Genomic DNA, 19489 nt, shown 5'->3' with positions numbered 1-19489 from the left:
GGGGTAAATTATAGTGACTTTGGAGGTCAGAGAGCTCACCCCACTCCCCTTAGCCTAGGAAAGCAGTTGGACTAATCAGGAGGCAATAGAAAGGGTCTGACCAAAATTGAAGCTTCTGGTTTCAGTTCTAACTGTGAGAGGAGAGGTGCTTTCCCTTGGTTATTATTTTTCTTCTAATTAACAAGATATACTGCTTTATTCACAACCCCTTGTGTGGTAATAGCTACAGGTTTGCAGAGAGCAGGTTCCCGGCGGTATCCACACTCTGTATCCTTGACAAGACCAGTGCCATTCCACTATGACCGGGGGGAGGGGGGTGCAAATCCTGTTTATCTCACAGTTGGCAATCGGACATGTATCCGTTTTCTCGTGCTGTGCACAAATTACCGCAGGTTGAGCTGCTTTGAACACAGTGTCCCACGTTTTCTCAGCATGGGAAGTGTGGGCTAGGACCTTAGCTAGGTCCCCTGCTCAGGGTTACACAAGTTCACGCAAGGTTTCCTCAGGGACTTGTTCTCTTCTGGAGCCCCAGGTTCTCAGTCAGGCTTACCCTCGTGTGGGCAAAATTCAGTTCCTCACAGTTGTAGGCCTGAGGCCTTCAGCTCCTGTAGGCTTGTCCACAGTCCCTGTCATGTGGTGCCTTCCCATGACAGTGGCTTGTTTCCCGGAGGCCAACAGGAGGGGCTCTCTGGGGCCAGCTGGTGAGGTGGCCCCTGATCGTGGGAGTGACCCCCCGGCACCTTTGGTGGAGCCCATTGGCAGGAAGCAAATCACAGGTGCACCTGCAGTGGGGGAGGAGGGAACGACAACACTGAGCACGAAAATGGGGATCAGCCTAGAGTCTGTCTGCCACATTACATTTTGGAAACAAAAGTGATTTGCTGAATCCAGTGAAACTAAGTTTTAGTTTCAGATGGTCGCATGGGGTTGATAGGCAGCCTTCTTTGTTGGTCCGTGGTCATTGCTGGAGGGTTGATTCATGTTTTTTCCAGGCTCCCAACAGAAAGCATCTGGTGGTGTGGCCCTCCGATGAGGGTTTTGTCACACTCCTGCCCATTGAACTTAACTGTGTTTCACTGTGAACTGTTTGTCCCTCGAATGCAAGAGTTTTGTAATGACTTTGGGCTTTTGAATTTCTTTTGAAAATTCTTATTAGTGTTTTGGAGACCAGCCTTAGGAAAATGCAGACACTGTGTGTGCATTCTTCTGAGAGGTCGTCTGTGCACTCGGGGTAAGAACCCTGACAGGCTGTGCCTGTCTGAAATTACAGTCAAAGCATTTTGGTGTTTTTCCCAATTCTATTGGGGAACAGAAAAGACTGATAAAGTTTTCCTTCTACATGGGATGATGCAAGAGATATTTAATAACAACCCTATGGTGTAGATAATATGATTAACCATTTTCTAGGTGGAAGAAATTGGATGGAGAGCGTGGAGTGGCTATGAGGAGGTCACATCACTAGTAAATGGCAAAACTAGGATTGAACCCAGGTGCTTTTACTGCAAAGCCCAAACTTAATCGTCATTGTAGAAAGTGAGATTTTTGTGTATTCACCTACTTCCTGAAAGCCCATTTCTGCATTATCACACGTGAAGGACTTGACAGTTGGCCTTTCCGTGGCAGACAATTACACCATTATATTGGTAGTTTTTCAAGCAGACCAGAATGATTTTAACTCGATGAAATACTGCTTATATAAGCCTGTCACCTAACATGTGAATTTTTTAAAATAATTTTAGAAATTGGGTTCCCTTGACTGACCGTTTACTGACGCTCCCAGTCGTGTTCTGCGTCACAGAGAAGAGCACAGACGAGGGCCATAACCTCTCGGGCTGATTCTAGCAGGAAAGATAGACACGGAAAAGGAGCTGTAGTTTGTTACCATCAGAGGCTAGAAAGAAAAGGGGATAGTGGTGTGACTTTGACTCAGTGGTCGTGGAAAGCACTTCTCTGTGTGGAGGTGACATTGGAGTGGAGACCTCGGTGGGCTCGAGACCTGAGCAGGAATGAGCGAGAAGGCCAGTGAGGCTGACATGGGATAAGAGCTGAGGCTGTGTTAGGACACTGGTGCCCAAGTGACGTGAGAGCCATGGTTAGGTGTTTGGATTGTATTATTTGAAGTGTGGTAGGAAACCGTTGGTGGTTGTGTTAGTTTGCTCAAGCCGACACAGACTGGGTGGACACACAGATTTGCTCACAGTTCTGGAGGCTAGAATTCCAAGATCAAGGTGTCAGCAGGATTGGTTTCTTCTGAGGGCTTGGGGGCAGGGAGTAGGGAAGGAACTATTCCAGGCCTCTCTTGTTTTGGCTCATGGATGACCATCTTCTTCCTGTGTCGTCACACCTTCTCCCCAGTGTGCAAGTCTATGTCCAGATTTCCTCCTTTTATAAGGACACTGGATTGGGGTCCACCCTAAGGACCTCATTTTTAACCTCATTACCATATTAAAGACCCTCTCTGCAAGTACATTTGCATTCTGGGGATTAGGACTTTAAAATATGAACTCTGGCAGGCTCCCCCTGAATGGCACCATTCAGCCACTAACAGTGGTCATGCGTGAGGTGACTAGTTCTTGGACGAAACCTGCTAGTGTCCTAACAGCTAGGAGCTTTTAATTTTGAGTTTATTTACTAACTTATTTGGGTGATCAGACAAAGGAATGAAGAGAGTCTGCTGGAGGCTTGAGTTACTCCTTTGATTTTGTTTTCCATGTTGTGGCTTGTGTGAAACCATCTGCCTCAGATTCTGGGGTGTTGGGATGCCAGAGGACAGACACAGTACATCTTCCATACCGGCTCTTGATAGGAAAATAAACACATACCACATAAAGGTGGCCTGCATTTGAAGACCAAGTGGTTTGTATTTACAGTAGGCTAGTTATGCCCTGGCCTCGGCCCATAAAAGTGCTTTGATGGAAAGGACTGGAAGGCGCTGCCATAAATTGAGTTTTCTAACAGCACTCGAGTGCCCCGCTCGCTCACCGGCTGCATTTGCTCCTTCCCACAGGCATGGGAGACAGCATACCATTATGCCTTCAAAAGTCAACTACCAGGCAAACATCTGGGCTCTGAAGGAGGAGGGCTGTACACACATCGTAGTGACCACGGCCTGTGGCTCCTTGAGGGAAGAGATTCAGCCCGGTGATATCGTCATTATTGATCAGTTCATCGACAGGTGAGCAGGTCCTCTAAGTTGCTTAAGGCTCGGGGGCAATCATTCCCAGTTCAAATGGAGGTTGTATGGGGGCCTGGGAAGGAGCAGAGGGCAGTCCCACAGATGTGCTTGAAGCTTTGCATTGTGGGAAGTTGTTAAACAGCTGCAGACCAGAGTAAGAATCAGCTTTCCGGTGACCAGTTCCCCACTCTGCCATTCCTCAGTTCGCTGTGGTCTGTAATGTGAATAGATAAGAACGCCCGTAGACACAAGCAAATGGCTTCATGTTTCCTTAGTATTCGCTCTCTGGACTCCACTCCCCTTCTCAGGGACTATTTTTAAGTTGTTTTTTTCAAGTAAGATTCCAGAGGGCGTCTACTCATGACATGTGTGAGCTAATGTTTCAGCCACCACCTTTTAATCTTTCTCTTGTTGTCCTGTAGCATCCCTGTAGCAGATTTTACAGATTGCCTCCTTAAGTGTCAGTGTCTTCTCCTGTCCCCTGTGTTTGCTGTAAACCAGCCGGTAAATCTGGACCTGAGGAGAGCCAGGTCCACATTCTTGGCAAGAACCCTCCCTTCTGCATCATATTGGCAGGCTCGTCATGTCTGGTTGTCTTTACATGGTGTTACAATCGACCAGTTGGTTCAAGAGCTAGGGGCTTTTTTATTAGTTAATTGTATAAATAATATATAACGTTCCTTTACCCAAAAAAAGGAAAAAAAAATTCAGCAGTAATAAACTGCCACGATCCTAGACTTTTTCTGAATTTAGAAATTGTTGAAGAGTGGGTCCCATTGGTTAAGTATCCCGACTCTTGATATGAGCTTAGGTCATGATCTCAGGGTCGCGAGATCAAGCCCCGCATTGGTCTTCACCCTCAGCATGGGGTCTGTTTGAGATTCTCTCTCTCTCTCTCCCCTTTCCCCCTGCTCCCTCTTTCTAAAAGAAACAAATAAAATCTTAAAAAAATAAAGTAGTTGAAGAAATCACAAGTGAAGTGAGTGGTCTCCTAGGGGTCCCTTTCCATTGCCCACAGTCCCCCCACAGTTCCTGGTGAAAGGAACCACCTCCCAGAGTGGTATTCCAGATGGAGACAGGTGACTACACTCTGCGCCTTGAATCGGTGGTGGGGAGAAGTAGCGCAGAGTTTAAGCCATCCGGTGGCTCCTGCTGAAGTCCCCAGATGATCACCTCTGTCCATCCCACCCTCCCCATCTGCTGTCACTGAGTTTTTTCCACCCAAGCACTGCTCTCACCTCTTCCACAGGAGGAAAGTTTATTCAGTCCAGCTCTCTCTGTTTTCTGTCCGTCAGGGAACTGTTCTAATTTAGAGTCCATCAGAAGCATTCCTGATGGTTTCCAGTGGAGTGAAACTGTTCGGTGGAAGTGTATGAAACTGACCATTCTCTAGGTTAGAAATGGTTGAATATCAGCGGTTTCTTGTGGTTCAGCCTAATAAATAATGGGGGTAGACTGAAATTCGTACATGCCCTTCACCTATCATTTTTCCTGTTACTATTTCAGCACCTGACACCATGTATGTATTGTTCATCTTTCCCTCTAGAACATAGGTCGTGTGAGGACAAAGACCCTATTTGCCACTTTACCCCTAACACACACACATGCCTATAGTTGCTTGGTTAGTATTTTTATACTTGTTTTTTGTTTTGTTTTGTTTTGTTTTTAGATTTTATTTATTTATTTGACAGAGATCACAAGTAGGCAGAGAAGCAGGCAGAGAGAGAGGAGGAAGCAGGCTCCCTGCTGAGCAGAGAGCCCGATGCGGGGCTCGATCCCAGGACCCTGGGATCATGACCTTAGCTGAAGGCAGAGGCTTTAACCCACTGAGCCACCCAGGCACCCCGGTTAGTATTTTTAGAGCAATTGAATGAATATGATCATTTGAAGGAAGAGGGAGGCTGGGATTCTTAATCAAGATCTCTGGTTGTCAAAGTCCATGTGTTTGGAGGTAATGACTTAAGAAAATGGTTGTAAAATGCTTGTTCAATAAAGCAGAGTACATGGGGCGCCTGGCTGGCTCAGTCAGCAGAGCATGGCACACTTGATCTCAGGGTCGTGAGTTCAAGCCCCACGTTGGGCATGAGGCCCTCTTAAAAAAATAAAGCAGCATACAAAACTCCCTATTCAGACTGGTCCAGATTTATAAAGTATCATAGAAGTTCCTGGAAAGAAAAGTCTTACTTTGGTCTTAAGCCTCAGATTAATTTGTTAAATTTCACCATTTGTTAAGTGGTGTAAGTGTACACTCACCTTTGCCAGATCTTTTCCTCGTAAATAGTAAATGTAGGTGTTTCATATACCAGCTATTTCAAGAAAGCAATTGGAGCAGAAAGATGGAGAATAGAAAAGAGAACAGGTATTGCGTCGTATCTGGTTTCATTCTGTCTTAGCAGTCCTTAGCCGTGTAACCTTAAGATCTTCTGCTGTTTTCTTTTATGTCCTGTGTGGATAACCTGACTCCTTACTCTTTTTTTTTTTTTTTTCTTTTTAAAGATTTCACTTATTTATTCGAGAAAGTGTGAGTGAGAGGGTGAGAGAGAGCATGAACAGAGCAGAGGCATAGGGAGAAGCAGACTCCCCACCGAGCAGGGAGCCCGGTGCAGGGCCCGACCCCAGGACCCTGGGATCATGACCTGAGCCACCTAGACACCCCTAACTCCTTACTCTTGCCTTGGAAGTTCAAAGTCTCTAACAAGTGCCTTTTATGGGATCTAGCACCTGCTACCTGCCCAGTTCATGGGTGCCATTATCGTGAATGTGGCGTGTTGGCTGGAGGAGTCTGTAATTAACGCTATTCTGTAACAAGAGAAGAAACGTTCTTTTTTTTTTAAGATTTTATTTATTTCTTTGACAGACAGAGATCACAAGTAGGCAGAGAGGCAGGCAGAGAGGGGTGGGGGGAGCAGGCTCCCTGCTGAGCAGAGAGCTCGATGCAGGGCTCGATCCCAGGACCCTGAGATCATGACCTGAGTTGAAGGCAGAGGCTTTAACCCACTGAGCCACCCAGGCGCCCCAGAAGAAACATTCTCTTAAGAGGAGGAACCCTAAGGGAATGTCATTTAGAAGAAATCTCAAATTTTATATTGATGACATATTGCAATGGTAACATTTTGAATTTATTGGGCTAGATATGATATTAAAGCTAATTTTACCTCTTTTCCTTTTTTTAATGCATCTGTTAGAAAATTTAAGATTGCCCTGGGTGGCTTGTGTTCGATTGCTGTTGGTCGCTGTTTCTGAATGATACTGCTGCTGGCTGAGTCAGTTCACCAGGCTTGGGCGCATACGTGATTTACTGTATGTTTGTCTCATAAGAGAAGAGAATCAGCACTTTTTGCCTTACGAGTAGTGGCCTTCTTGTGTTGTACTAATAATGGGGCTTTGTTGAAGGTGAATCAGGTTCAGGCAGGCACCTGATGTGTCCTCTCGGTGCGCACGCTGAGCTAGAGGCTGAGCTGCCTGCAGCCAAATACCCCGCCCCAGCTTGGGGAGCGAAATCCCAGCATTCTGTGGAGCCGCCCAGTGGATTAAAGCCACGGGGACGGGAGCCCTGGATCAGGTTTTGTCTTGGCTCTGTTGAGCCTCAGATACATCGGTGGCCCGTGGCCCTCTCTTCAGAATCCAAAGTTGAGCTCCACCATCGTGGAGTCATCTTCTACCCAGTCAGTTCTCCAGGGTCTGATCTGGAAACACACATTTCCTTATTGCTGCCACTTTCCTGGCACATTATCCTGGAACAGATATCCTCGTGCTGAAGGGGCCTTCAGAGGTTGAGAGGGATCTTTTTGATCTCCCTAACAGAAATGTGTGATAAAGAGTCCGGATTGGGGTGGGGGGGCTCCAGGGTGGCTCAAGTCGGTTAAACTCCTGCCTTCGGCTCAGGTCATGATCCTGGGGTCCTGGGTTCGAGCCCCGCATCGGGCTCCCTGCTTGGCGGGGAGCATGCTTCTCCCTCTGCCTCTGCCTACAGCTCCCCCTGCTTGTGTGCTCTCTCACTTCTCTCTCAAATAAAATATTAAAAAAAAAATTCAAGATGGAGTAGTGTGGCTGTTCTCTCTTAATAGACGGTAGAACTAAAGCACATTACTTCCTCTGCCCTTGGTGCCCAGCGTAGGGAAGACCACCACCGACCTGGTCCCTCAGCCTTGCCATGCATACCTGAGAGGCCATCTAGGCTGAAGAGTGACAGGTGGCTCTGACTTCATAGTTGTTTTTAAAAAACATTTAGATTTCTACTCTAAAAACGGAATATACCTTTAAAGGAGTCTGATGGGCTGGAAACTCTTTTAATAAGCTCATTGTCTTCTGAAAGTAATTTGGTTTTCTCTCTGCTGTGTTCCTGCCTGTGAAGAGCTGAAAGCCTGGGCCTGAGAGAAGGGGAATGGGATGTGGCTGACCTGGAGAGAGCAGGACAACAGACCGGTGGGGAGGGGAGTGGCTCCAGGTATTTTTGGGGTGTGTGCCCTTGTGCATCTCTTCCTCAGACATGCAAGGAAATGCCTTAGCTAATATTTAAAGTTAAAATAATCTTCTTGTGTTTGTGATTAGGGCAGCTGTAGAAAGCAAAATGGATCTTGGTCTAGAATTTAAATACCAGAAATGTGTTGTTGGTTTTGTGATTTTCCCATTCTTACTGGAGAGGGATAGGTTACTTGACTGTGCCCTGGCCCCGGGTCCGGGGCTCCTTGGGCGATGTTCCTCACAAACCAAAGTTAAAAATAGCACCTGATAACCAAGAACTTGGAGGATGCTTGCCCACAGTGTCTTTGGTGCCTCATACCTCCTGATGAATGGGGTTTGATGAATCCATTTCTTTTGCCTCAGTGGAGGTCCTTATTTTAGAGCCACAGGTCATTTGACAATTCAGGATCAAACCTGATTAAAAGTGGGACTTGTTTCTCTTCCGGGTGGTCATTCCACAATCCATCTGAACCCCGGAAAGAATTTGTCTGACCTTTTATCTGTCCCAAAAGACCATTTATACTTTAAAAGGATTTTACAACGGAGATGCTCCAAGATTCATAATTTGGAGGTTCTTCTGTGGTACAAAACTTTGTATGTGCAGCGTGTTCCTGTCACCCCAAATACTCTCCACACTGTGCAAGGTAGCCACAGGTAGAGGATTCCGGCAGTTCCACATGTGACCAACCTCCTCACCATCCGTCCTGATTGTTACTGTGGAAAGAAATTGAATTCACCAGATATCTACAAGCTCTTGGGAAAGATGCCCACATTCTATTAAATTGTTTTTTTAAAAGATGCAGTTTAGTAGGACCCATTCACCCACGAGGGCTGTGAGAACTCTCTCAGGCTGTGCCCAGCAAACATATCTGTTAAGGACAAGGATAGGATTCTTACATTTATTTATTTGTTTGTTTATTATTTATCTATTTATTTATTTATGATTTTATTTATCTGACAGACACAGTGAGAGAGGGAGCACAGCACAAGCAGGGGGAGTGGGAGCGTGAGAAGCAGGCTTCCCGCCTGCAGAGCAGGGAGCACAATGAACCCAGGACCCTGGAATCATGACCTGAGCCAAAGGCAGACACAGACACCCAGGTGCCCAGATTCTTACTTTCTAATAGTGGTCTTTATCAGGAATGTTTTACAAATAAGGACTTTTTTTTTTTTTTTTTTTTTTTTGACAATAAGACAAATACAACCAAAAAATTACAATGAAAAACAATGATCCCTGGTGGCAGATGTTTTCTGCCCAATGCTGTTCCCACGTTGGCCTGATGTGCCTGAGGCCCCCAGTTAGATTCTGCTGGAAGAATGCAGTGGGAGAAGCCCCACTGTGGAAGTGTGAACATCCAGAATTGTTTCCTGGCTCTGCCCCCAGATTCTTTGGTCACTTAGCGTCCTTGCTGCTAGGTGAGGGTGCTGTGCTCTGATGTCTGAGCTGTGATGTCTTCCCTTTTCAGAGAGTCCTGCACTTGCTACATTAGGGAAAGTTTTGACTAAGCATGGCTGCAATACTTGCTGGCTTATTCATCAGGAAAGTCCCACTGTAAACATGGCAGTAAGGGATTATGTCAGTTTGTTTCCCCCTCCCAAAGCCCTGGGCTTCCCCTCTCGGCCTCAGTGCCATGATGTAAGATTGCTGTTGCCCGCCCCTGTCGAGGACTGGCCTGAAGGTTGGGGTGTGCTCTGATGTCCATTAATCACCAGTCTTTGGACCTCTGGGGCAGGGTGTGGATTTTTATCCACACTTGCTGCAGTTATGGTAAACAATTGCCCAGGAAGCCCTCCTTTGGCTCTTTTCCCATTCCTCTTAGCAGCTATTTGAAAACCTTTACTGTTCTCACGGCGTCCTCCCCATCTCCTTCACTCTTGGTTGAAAATGTCTCTTCTTTATGTGAAAACAGAAGCTATTTGGCCTAAACTGACCATGTTTCTTCTCCTTCCCTCTCACCAGTTTACTTGCATGCCTGCCCTCTGTCATCTTCCTGCCTACACCTGTCCTGGGAGCCAGGCGTAGTCTACTCCCATGTTCCCGGGACTTCCCACATTCTGCTCTGCAGCCTGGCTTTATGTCCTTTCTCTTAATAAAACTGCTGATAAGTTCCCAATTTTTGAACTACTACTAAGTGCCACAAATCACTTAATCCTGCTCACCACATACGAGGGTAGTTTTCCTGGGTTATAGTCAAGGAAACTTAAGACTCAAAAATATCGGTCATTTGCTAGTAGGTGGGACCTGTGGATTTTGAATTCTGTTAATGTCCAAAGCCTGTGACCTCACCCCTCACACACAGACTTCCAGTCCTGCCCTCCCCCTTCACAGTCACACTGGCCACTGGATCCAGGACAGGGTCCCATAGATACCTCATGCTTTATAATTCAAAATTAAATTATCCTTGGGGGGGTGCCTGGGTGGCTCAGTCAGTTAAACATCTGCCTTTAGCTCAGGTCACGATCCCAGGGTCCTGAGATTGAGCCCCACATCGGCTCTCCACTTACTGGGGAGTTTGCTTCTCCCTCTGCCTCTGCCTGCTGCTACCCCTGCTCATGCGCATGCTCACTCGCTCTGTCAAATAAATAAAATATTTTTTAAAAAATAAAAAAAATAGATTCTCCTCCTTGGATATCTTCCAACCCCACACTCTCACTCTCACCCCACTCTGGTTCCCTGTTCCCTACTTGGAAAGTTGCTAGGTTGATACAGCGGTGCTGCTATCCACTTGGTGGCTGCTGCTGTGGCCCTGTGTCGCCAGTGCACAGAGAGTCCGTGTTTGGGTCATACCTGTGCTTGCTTTGAACCACCTTCTGTTCTCCATCCCCACTGCTTTCATCTGGTCAGTGCTTTTCTTCCCAACCCTTTTTCTGCCCAGCATGCCTCCTGCAAAGCCAGTTTTGACATTACTCTCTGAAAACATAAGAGAAAGACATGATCAGGAAAGTGCTAGAGCACCTGGATGGCTCCATCCGTTGAGTGTCCGACTATTAATCTCAGCTCAGGTCTTGATCTCAGCGTTGTGAGTTCAAGACCGACATTGTGCTCCATGCCCAGCATGGAGCCCACTTAAGAAGAAAAAAAAAAAGGTGCTGGAAATGGAGCATCCACACGTCTCTGGGAGGGCTTGCCTCATAACCTTTATTTGGATGGGGTTTATTTTTTTCTAAGATTTTATTTGACAGAGATCACAAGGAGGCAGAGAGGCAGGCAGGGGCAGGGGGCGAAGCAGGCTCCCTGCTGAGCAGAAAGCCAGGTGGGGGGCTCATCCCAGGACCCTGAGATCATGACCTGAGCCAAAGGCAGAGGCTTAACCCACTGAGCCACCCAGGTGCCCCATTGGTTGGGGTTTTACCGAGCAGTGATGAGTACCAGCCCAGAGTTCACATCACAGTCCGGGGGAAGGAATGTCCTAACAAGCTCTGTATGCAGAACACCTCAGCACTTAACTGTAATATGATGTCATTTTTTCCTATTTCCTTTTCTCATCAATGCTGATGATCTTTGACATGTACTTAGAAATATCTTGTCACCTCCGCCGTGGTTTCTTCCATTGCCTTTGTACTGCCCATTTCCCTCTCCCCAGTGAAGTATTAATGTTTATTATCTGGTTACATCTATTCTTTTGAACGTGAAGTTGTTATTTCTGGATAATTTTGAAGCGAAAGAAAATATTAAGCTCTTCCCACATGTCAGATGCTCTTAGGTCCTGGGTAATTAACCTTCACATACCTATTGCTCGTAGAGATGGTTACAACTCTTTTCTTTTTCCTTTTCTTTTTTTTTTTTTTTAATATTTTATTTATTTATTTGACAGAGATCACAAGTAGGCAGAGAGGCAGGCGGGGGGGGGGTGGGGGAACAGGCTCCCCGCCAAGCAGAGAGCCCTATGCGGGGCCTGATCCCAGGACCCTGGGACCATGACCCGAGCTGAAGGCAGAGGCTATTTAACCCACTGAGCCACCCAGGCACCCCTCTTTTTTATTTTCTTTCCAAGATTTATTTTTAGAGAGCGAGAGCATGCGAGTCAGGGGCAGAGGGAGCGAATCTTCAAGTAGACTTCGTGCTGAGCTCGAGCCCGGCACGGGGCTCCATCTCACCGCCCGTGAGAGCATGACCTGAGTCACAGTCAAGAGTTGGATACTTAACTGAGTAAGCCACCCAGGTGCCCCTTTATTAAAAGGCCGTCTGACTCAGTAAGGTTTAAAATATTTATGCCTTTCCAACGAGCCTTCCTTTTGTGGTTTGTAGTTCTAAGAATAAAAGCACCAAATGGTGTATTTTTCTAGACACATGTAACCAGGACGTGTGTGCGTTGTTTCTTAAGAGCAGCCTAAGGCAGTGGTTGAACAGCTATCCTGTGGAATGCTGTGAAGTTGTAAACAGTATTTGTTCAAGTTACATACACTGACCTGGAGCCATATCCATGATACTTTACAGTGAAGCAAAGCTGCTTCTGTGGTCCTGTGTTCCTGGTGCTGTGAATTATCACAGCACTAGGAAACGTCGTGGATATACCTTTTATGACCCCCTTGTACAGATGAGAAAACTGAGGCCCATAGAGATTTTACTCAGCACGTATGTCAGAGCCAGGATTTTACTATTATGTTGCTGGTCTGCATGCCCTGTTTCGCAAGTCCTCATGAAAAGTATGAAATGGGAGGAGAAAACTGTACATGTTTATTAAACAGTCTTGCCTCCTCACTGGGATATAAATACAGGTTTTTCTCATTTCCTGTGGCACTGTAAGCTCTCATTAGGTCAGAGCAATGGAGGGATCTTCATTACATGTCCAAATTTAGAAGCTCTCAGTTCCTTCTGGTGAAGAGAATGGATTCATTCCATGTCATAATGGGTTGCCATTCATGTTGTTCGTGTCAAAATTTCCTCTACTTTTCCCCACTATAGTTTTACTGTTTTTTTTTTTTAAGATTTTATTTATTTATTTGACAGACAGAGATCACACGTAGGCCGAGAGGCAGGCAGAGAGCTGGGGGGGAAGCAGGCTCCCCGCTGAGCAGAGAGCCCGATGCGGGGCTCGATCCCAGGACCCTGGGATCATGACCTGAACCGAAGGCAGAGGTTTTAACCCACTGAGCCACCCAGGTGCCCCTATAGTTTTATTTTTATTTATTTATTTAAGAGAGAGAGTACAGGCAGGATGGAGCAGGAGGGGTAGGATGGAAAGGGAGAGACAGAATCTTAAACAGACTCCATTCTCGGCTCAGAACCCAGACTTGGGGCTTGATCTCAGGATCCTGAGATCATGACCTGAGCTGAAATCGAGTCAGATGCTTAACACACTGAGCCACCCAGGCTCCCCTCCCCACTGCAGTGTTAAACTCTCTTCTTCTCCCTCAGCACTCTACCTTTCTCCTCCAGATGGGAACCCTTTGTACCCTAACTCCATGACCTAAATCTTCTAGGATTTGACCCTTCACTTATACATATGCTCACAACAGGGGCACCGGGGTGGTGTGGTTAGCTGAGCATCTTCTGATTCTTGGTTTTGGCTCAGGTCGTGATCTCAGGGATGTGAGATCAAGCCCCGTGTTGGGCTCTGCACTCAGTATGGAGTCTACTTGAGATTCTCTTTCCCTCTCCCTCTGCCCCTCCCACTCATGCCTACTCTCTCTCAAATAAATAAATAAATAGATTTTAAAATAAATAAATAAACAGGGATGCCTGGATGGCTCAGTCATTAAGTGTCTGCCTTCAGCTCAGGTCCTGACCAAGTCCTGAATCGGGCTCCCTGCTCAGCGGGGAGCCTGCTTCTCCCTCTCCCACTCCCCCTGCTTGTGCTCCCTCTCTCACTGTCTCTCTCTCTGTCAAATAAATAAATAAAATCTTTAAATAAATAGATAAGTAAACATGCTCACAACAGTGCTGTCCAAGTGTGCATACCCACACATATATATACACCTGGAAATTTAGAAAACTTAATCATAGTGGTCTTAAAATTATGCATATTTCCTAGAATATAAATATTCTTTTGATCTAACCGGTTGGTGACTTGGCCTTACTTTTTTTTTTTTTTTTTTTGCTATCTTCTATTTGTATACTTTAAAAATTTTTAACTTAAATTGTCTTTGGTGTTACAGTGTATGTTAAAACTAAAATGCTGTCCAACCTAACCTGTGTTTTAGAGCATTTACAAGTAATACATACTTGTAATGAGATAAAATGAAAATAGTACAGGAGGGTATATGGTAAAAAGTTAAACCCTCCTCTGTTTCCAGTGGGTGTATGCCTTACCGTAGCCCTTTGAAAGGAAATTGGGTGAAATCTGTCCATTAAACTTGAAAATGTGGGAGGCCTTTGCATCAGTTCCTTGACTGTTTTTGAGGAACATGTACAAGGTAGCTCATTCAGAGATATGAGTTGTACCATTTTTAATTGCCTGTTTTTTGTATAATAACTTAAATATACTGATACATCCATGGTCTTCTATCCAGAACCTTAAACAAATAAATTTCTATGTGCTGATACAGAAATTGTCTTAAAGATCTATCGTCATTAACTAAATTGAGCATATTGTCCATATTACCTACCATTTATATATTTTTTAACACACACAAAAAAATGTGTGACTCTGTAGGAATTCTAGAAAAAGGACAGTTTGTCTTTTTCTTCTATCCTAGCTCACAATGTGCAGTCTTCCCTTTAAACCATCTCTCTCAGCTTCCCACACGTGTAGTCAGATGCCACTGTGTTCTTCCTTACAGACATACTCTTCCATTGTTGGCAGTGTGGTTCATTTAAGCTGCTTTCTGAGTGAAAGTGGGTTGTTTTCAGTTTCCTGTTTGTATTAACTTGAGTCGGTTAACATTGGTATGCCCAGTTATCTTTGCGTTTGTATGAACATCCTCGTGGGATAAATTGCTAGTGGAACTACTGGGCATCAAGGTGGCCGTGACACCTTGCTATATAGAACACTTCCACTTTCCCTCAGAACTCAGGCTTTAATAAAAAGAGGGTGTGGGGGCATCTGGGTGGCTCAGTCAGTTGGGGGTCCGAGTCTTGAATTTGGTTCAGGTCATGATCTCAGGGTTGTGGGATCAAACCCTGCTTCAGACTCCGAGCTCAATGGGGAGTCTGCTTGAAAATTGTCTCTCTCCTCTTCCTCTGCCCCTCCCCCTGCTCATATTCTCTCTCTCTCCCTCTCCTTGTCTTTGGGATAAATAAGTCTTTAAAAAAAGAAAAGAGGGATTGGGAGGATTTTTTTGTTTCATTTTGGTTTCTTAGAAACTGAGTTTGAGTTTGTCCATGCGCATTACTATTTAGGTATCTTTTAAGTGACGTGGGTGGAATCATTTCCCCAAAACCACGCTACTTATAAGCAGCTGTAGGCCCTGCTTTGCCAGTAGATTAATTGACTCATGTTCCTGCATGTTGAGGCTTGTTGGGGATATGTGCTGCCTCACAGATGTGCAGTTGTGTTTGCTTCTGCTGTAGGACAAGTGTTCTTGTTGTTTGCAGCTCCACTTTTCCTCAGAGGGAAATTACTAACAAATGGCTGTCCAGGAGTCGACTCGAGTCTACTAGTCAGTTATCAGCCGATTCAACAACCTACCAGTCTTTTTTTTTCTGGGCTTTTCGCTGTTCTGTGTGTGAAAGTGCTCAGTGTTCTCTCCTTGGAAGTCTTGAACTCACTTCTCTTGCCAGTACACAACACAGTTTTGCCTCCTTTACTCTTCCATGCACAGTTTTTTGTTTGTGTGCACACTTCACTTCCCTTAGTATGTGTCCCTGTTTGAGAGCCTCAGACTGTTTTTTTGTGTACCTTCAACTTGAGGTCCATACATGTGTCAAGCCCTGAGGTGGGCACTTGAGAAGTACAGAAGCAGATTTTCCATAGTGGTTGCTAGTGCTGAGCACTTGCTTTCTGTGTCTCATTCAGTCTTCACATTGACCTTTAGAGGATAGGTGGTATTCTTTATTCCCCCATTTTAAATATGAGGAAATGGATACAAACTGAGGTACAGAGAGATCAGACTGACTTTTCTCTGAGGCACGGAGTTACTGAGTGAGCGGTAAACCCAGCCAAATCAGTCAGTCCCAGAGTGTTTTCCTTTGGGGTCCCAAGCTAAGAGGGAAGTGAAATTCATAGTCCCCTTGCCTCGCTGGGAGGGTTTGCTAATGAAGCTAGAGTTGGGGCCAACCTTCAGCATCCCTTCTTTATAACTGGTGGAAGCCACAGCTGGGGTTGACTGTATCTTAAACCACATAAGCACATGTATTATTGTCCTGTTGCTGCTGTAACAAATTACTGTTGACTCTTACACATCATGGGGTTAGGGATGCTGAGCCCTATTCAGTTGAAAATCCATGTGTAACTTTTGACCTCCCAAAAACTTAACTGCTGATAGCCTCCTGTTGACCAGAAGCCTCACTGATAACATAAATAGTTGATTAACATACTTGTTATATGCATTGTGTCCTATATTCTTATGATAAAGTATGCTACAGAAAAGGTATTATTAAGAAAATCATAAGGAAGAGAAAATACATTTACACACTGTACTTTTTATGGGAAAAAATGTGCTCCATTCCCCCTGCCCCGCCATGATTGTAAATCCCATTGCTCTTGGTCAGAATTGCATTCAGCATTAATCATGCCTTACCATTTTATGCTGGACAGGAGTATTGCTGTCTACAGTGATTTCAGTTTAAGTCATTAAATCTTTCATTGAATGTGTTGACACTTAAGTTAGTTGTGTGAACAGGACAGATAGGTGGGCAGGCTGTGTGAAGAGGTGTTTTCTCACACGGTCCTTCTCCTGGATCTTGACAGCACAGCCCTGAAACCAATAGAAATATTGGTATTAAAGTGTTCATGTCTTCCTCGGGGCCCAGCCCTTCACTTGCCCCTCCAGGGCTGAGTTCTCTGAGGCTCTGGCCTCAACCGTAGATTCTCCTTGGGGCTGGCTCCTCGTTTGTCTCTAGCTTCCGACCTTGCTTCTGAGCTGCTGGTGGTCGCCTGGACATCTTGGTTGACTCCATGTCATAATGCCTGTGCATATGGGTGGATGAACCACATTTTATGATTGGAAATAGAGCATCAAACAGATAAAGCAGTTGTAGCTAGTAGTTAAAGAGCTTTGCTTAAAGAGAAAAGTGTAAGATGTTCCACTTGACAGAGGGGACGAACTGTAGTTAATTAGCACTATGTGTATGTGACATAACATAAAGCATAACTAATTCATGTTTTGTCTTAAGGTCGAAGGTCAGAACAAAGAGGAATGATCAGGCAAAGAAGGAGTAGAAAGAGAAGAGAGAGGAACAGAAGGTGGGGGGTGTTGTTGCGTGGACATTGATGGGGATAGAGTTGCTGGAGGTTTTTGTGGCTCTGTTTTCCTACTTCATCACAGTTGTAAATGGGGATATTGCTAATACTCGACTCACGGAAGGCGGATACCAAGCCAGGGCTAGAGTACGTGGCACCATTTTATTGGTTAGTTTCACCAAAAGAGGAAAGCCTCTTCGCGGGGAGTAGGACAGCCATTTGACCTGTTCTTCAACCCCATCCGGGATTGCTTGAGGGTCACCTGGGCCTTCCCCAAAGACAGAGGACAAGGGCTGGGAGGAGCACAGGCAGGTTTTCATGCCTGCGGAGCATGGAGGCTTCATTATGGAACCAGGTGCCTTTGGTGCCAGCTAAGAGTCACTGTTTCCTATGTGACAGGATGGAAGTACCAGATGAATTCTGGTAGGTGGATGCAGCAGCTGTATAAATCGAACCATTATATTTCTCCATGCTCTTCCCTTCCCTCCTGCTCCCGGAAGGAGACATGAAGTGATCCAGCTTCCCCTGCTTTCCCTTGGTCTGTCCCTCCCCGGCTCTCCCCTCTATAGGAAAGATGAAGACTTTCTTTTTTTTTTTTTTTTAAGATTTTATTTATTTGACAGAGAGAGATCACAAGTGGGCAGAGAGAGAGAGAGGAGGAAGCAGGCTCCCTGCCGAGCAGAGAGCCCGATGTGGGACTCGATCCCAGGTCCCTGAGATCATGACCTGAGCCGAAGGCAGAGGCTTAACCCACTGAGCCACCCAGGTGCCCCAAGATGAAGACTTTCTTTCCTGTATTACTCATGAGTTCAAGTTGAGAACAAGATAAAGGACACAGAAAGTGCTTTATTCTGAAAACTTCAGGTGAAAAATTGCAGGGTGACTTGGCTCTAGGTTCATTTTAGCCTTTTTTTGGATTCAAAAATGTTTCACCAAGAATTTGAACTAAGGTTTCAGAACTAATTACAGTGGGTAGAGGAACAAGCTAAATGAGGTGGCAACGAGATTCTGGAAAGTGGAGCAGGACAAATGGCTCTTTTCGTCAGTGGGCCAAAGGTCAGGGATGGAGGGCAGGAACTACCCTCATGAGAGACAGGCCCATCAAATGCAAGGTTAGAACCTTGTTTGGAACTTGAAACTAAAAAAGTATTAGTTAAAAAATTAAAAATAAGTAAAAAAAAAAAAAAAAGACATTTTTGAGGCCATCAGGGAAATTTGTATCTCATCTGTTAGTTGGGATTGAGGAATTGATTTTTATCAAATGTGATCATGACATTACAGTGAGAAATCCACATATTTTGGTTCTTCTGAAGTTGGCGTGAAACAACAAAGTCTGAGATTTGCAACCATGGAAAAGCTAACAGATGAAGCAAGTGTGACAAAGTTTGCCTTGTTGAATCTAAGTGATGGATATCTATTGGGTTCACTGCACAACCCCTCTACGTCTACAGTGATTGTGACTTCTTTGGGCCTCCCAAGCCCAAAGTTGAGTTGTACCTACAATCTGCTGTGGTTGTCCTGTCGGTCACCGGACCACACACTTGAATTCCTGTTGGAAAGCAAGTTGCTACCAACCCAGAGCCAGAAAAGCCAGACACCATCCTGTAAGCGGCTTTTCCAGCAGTTGCCTCAGCTTATCCAGAGCTGTCGATTCTAGAGCAAGGACCAAGATGTTGACCGAGGTTACTGTGGATTCACCAGCCCCCACAGGATGGACTGAGGGCTTTTTTAAAAAACAAAACCTTTTCACTTTATTTTGTAGGACCACTAAAAGGCCTCAGACCTTCTATGATGGAAGTCATTCCTGTACCAGAGGAGTGTGCCATATTCCCATGGCTGAGCCGTTCTGCCCCAAAACGAGAGAGGTTCGTAGTCTTTCTGGAAGGTGTGCCAAAATAAGTCATAAGGGCTTGGGGTGGCATCTAGAGAGTTCAATTAATTGGCTAACAAGCCAAGTGGCCCTCTTCCCCACTTCAGCTTGCTTCCTCTACAAGGTTTTTTAGAAGACTTTCCCTTTGTTAGTACTGCCTCCACTCAGTCATTGATAAGCTGAGCCACTCAAAGTTGCAGCCTATCTTTTTCATAGGTTTTGATTTTGCTGCCAGAATACTTTTTATATCATTTAGTGTAGGACAGCCTATTAGTCAAGAGTGGGCAGTCTGGAGCCAGATTACTTGGGATCAAATCTCTGCTCTTACTCTTAATAGTTGTGTCTTGTTGGATAAGTTATTTAATGCCACTGGGCCTCAGTTTCCTCGTTTGGAAAATGAAGGTAATGAGAATGTATACCTCACAGCACTGTGTGAAGGATGAATGAGTGACTTGTGATTTATAAAGTGCTTTGAGCTGTATCTGTCAGTTATGAGACATCAGTAACTGCTAACTGCTTTTAAGAATTCAGTTTTTGATAATGTGTGAATTGTCAGATGGCATCATTGGCCTTTGAGCTGAGTTTGGCTTTTACTGTCCAGCCTTCTAAACTCCAGGATTACAGTAAAATCTTTGAACTAAGGGGATAGCCCTTTAGTGGAATTATCTAAGCATTGTACTCATTCAGATAGTTTTA

General features: G+C 45.2%; 1 protein-coding gene across 1 annotated transcript in view; it reads left to right on the top strand.

Annotated features, from left to right (window-relative positions):
- The window catches only part of LOC111159869 (methylthioadenosine phosphorylase), a 45640-nt gene that overhangs the window by 13751 nt on the left and 12400 nt on the right, over window positions 1-19489 (top strand). Inside the window, exons 4-5 of the mRNA XM_022522521.1 lie at window positions 3008-3175; window positions 18686-18788. Coding sequence (XP_022378229.1) covers window positions 3008-3175; window positions 18686-18788 — 271 coding nt within the window. The remainder of the gene's footprint in view (window positions 1-3007; window positions 3176-18685; window positions 18789-19489) is intronic.

This window comes from Enhydra lutris, unplaced genomic scaffold, assembly GCF_002288905.1.
Source record: "Enhydra lutris kenyoni isolate GAN:26980312 unplaced genomic scaffold, ASM228890v2 scaffoldscaffold70, whole genome shotgun sequence".
Lineage (NCBI taxonomy): Eukaryota > Metazoa > Chordata > Mammalia > Carnivora > Mustelidae > Enhydra > Enhydra lutris.
This window is presented reverse-complemented; position numbering and strand designations above follow the sequence as displayed.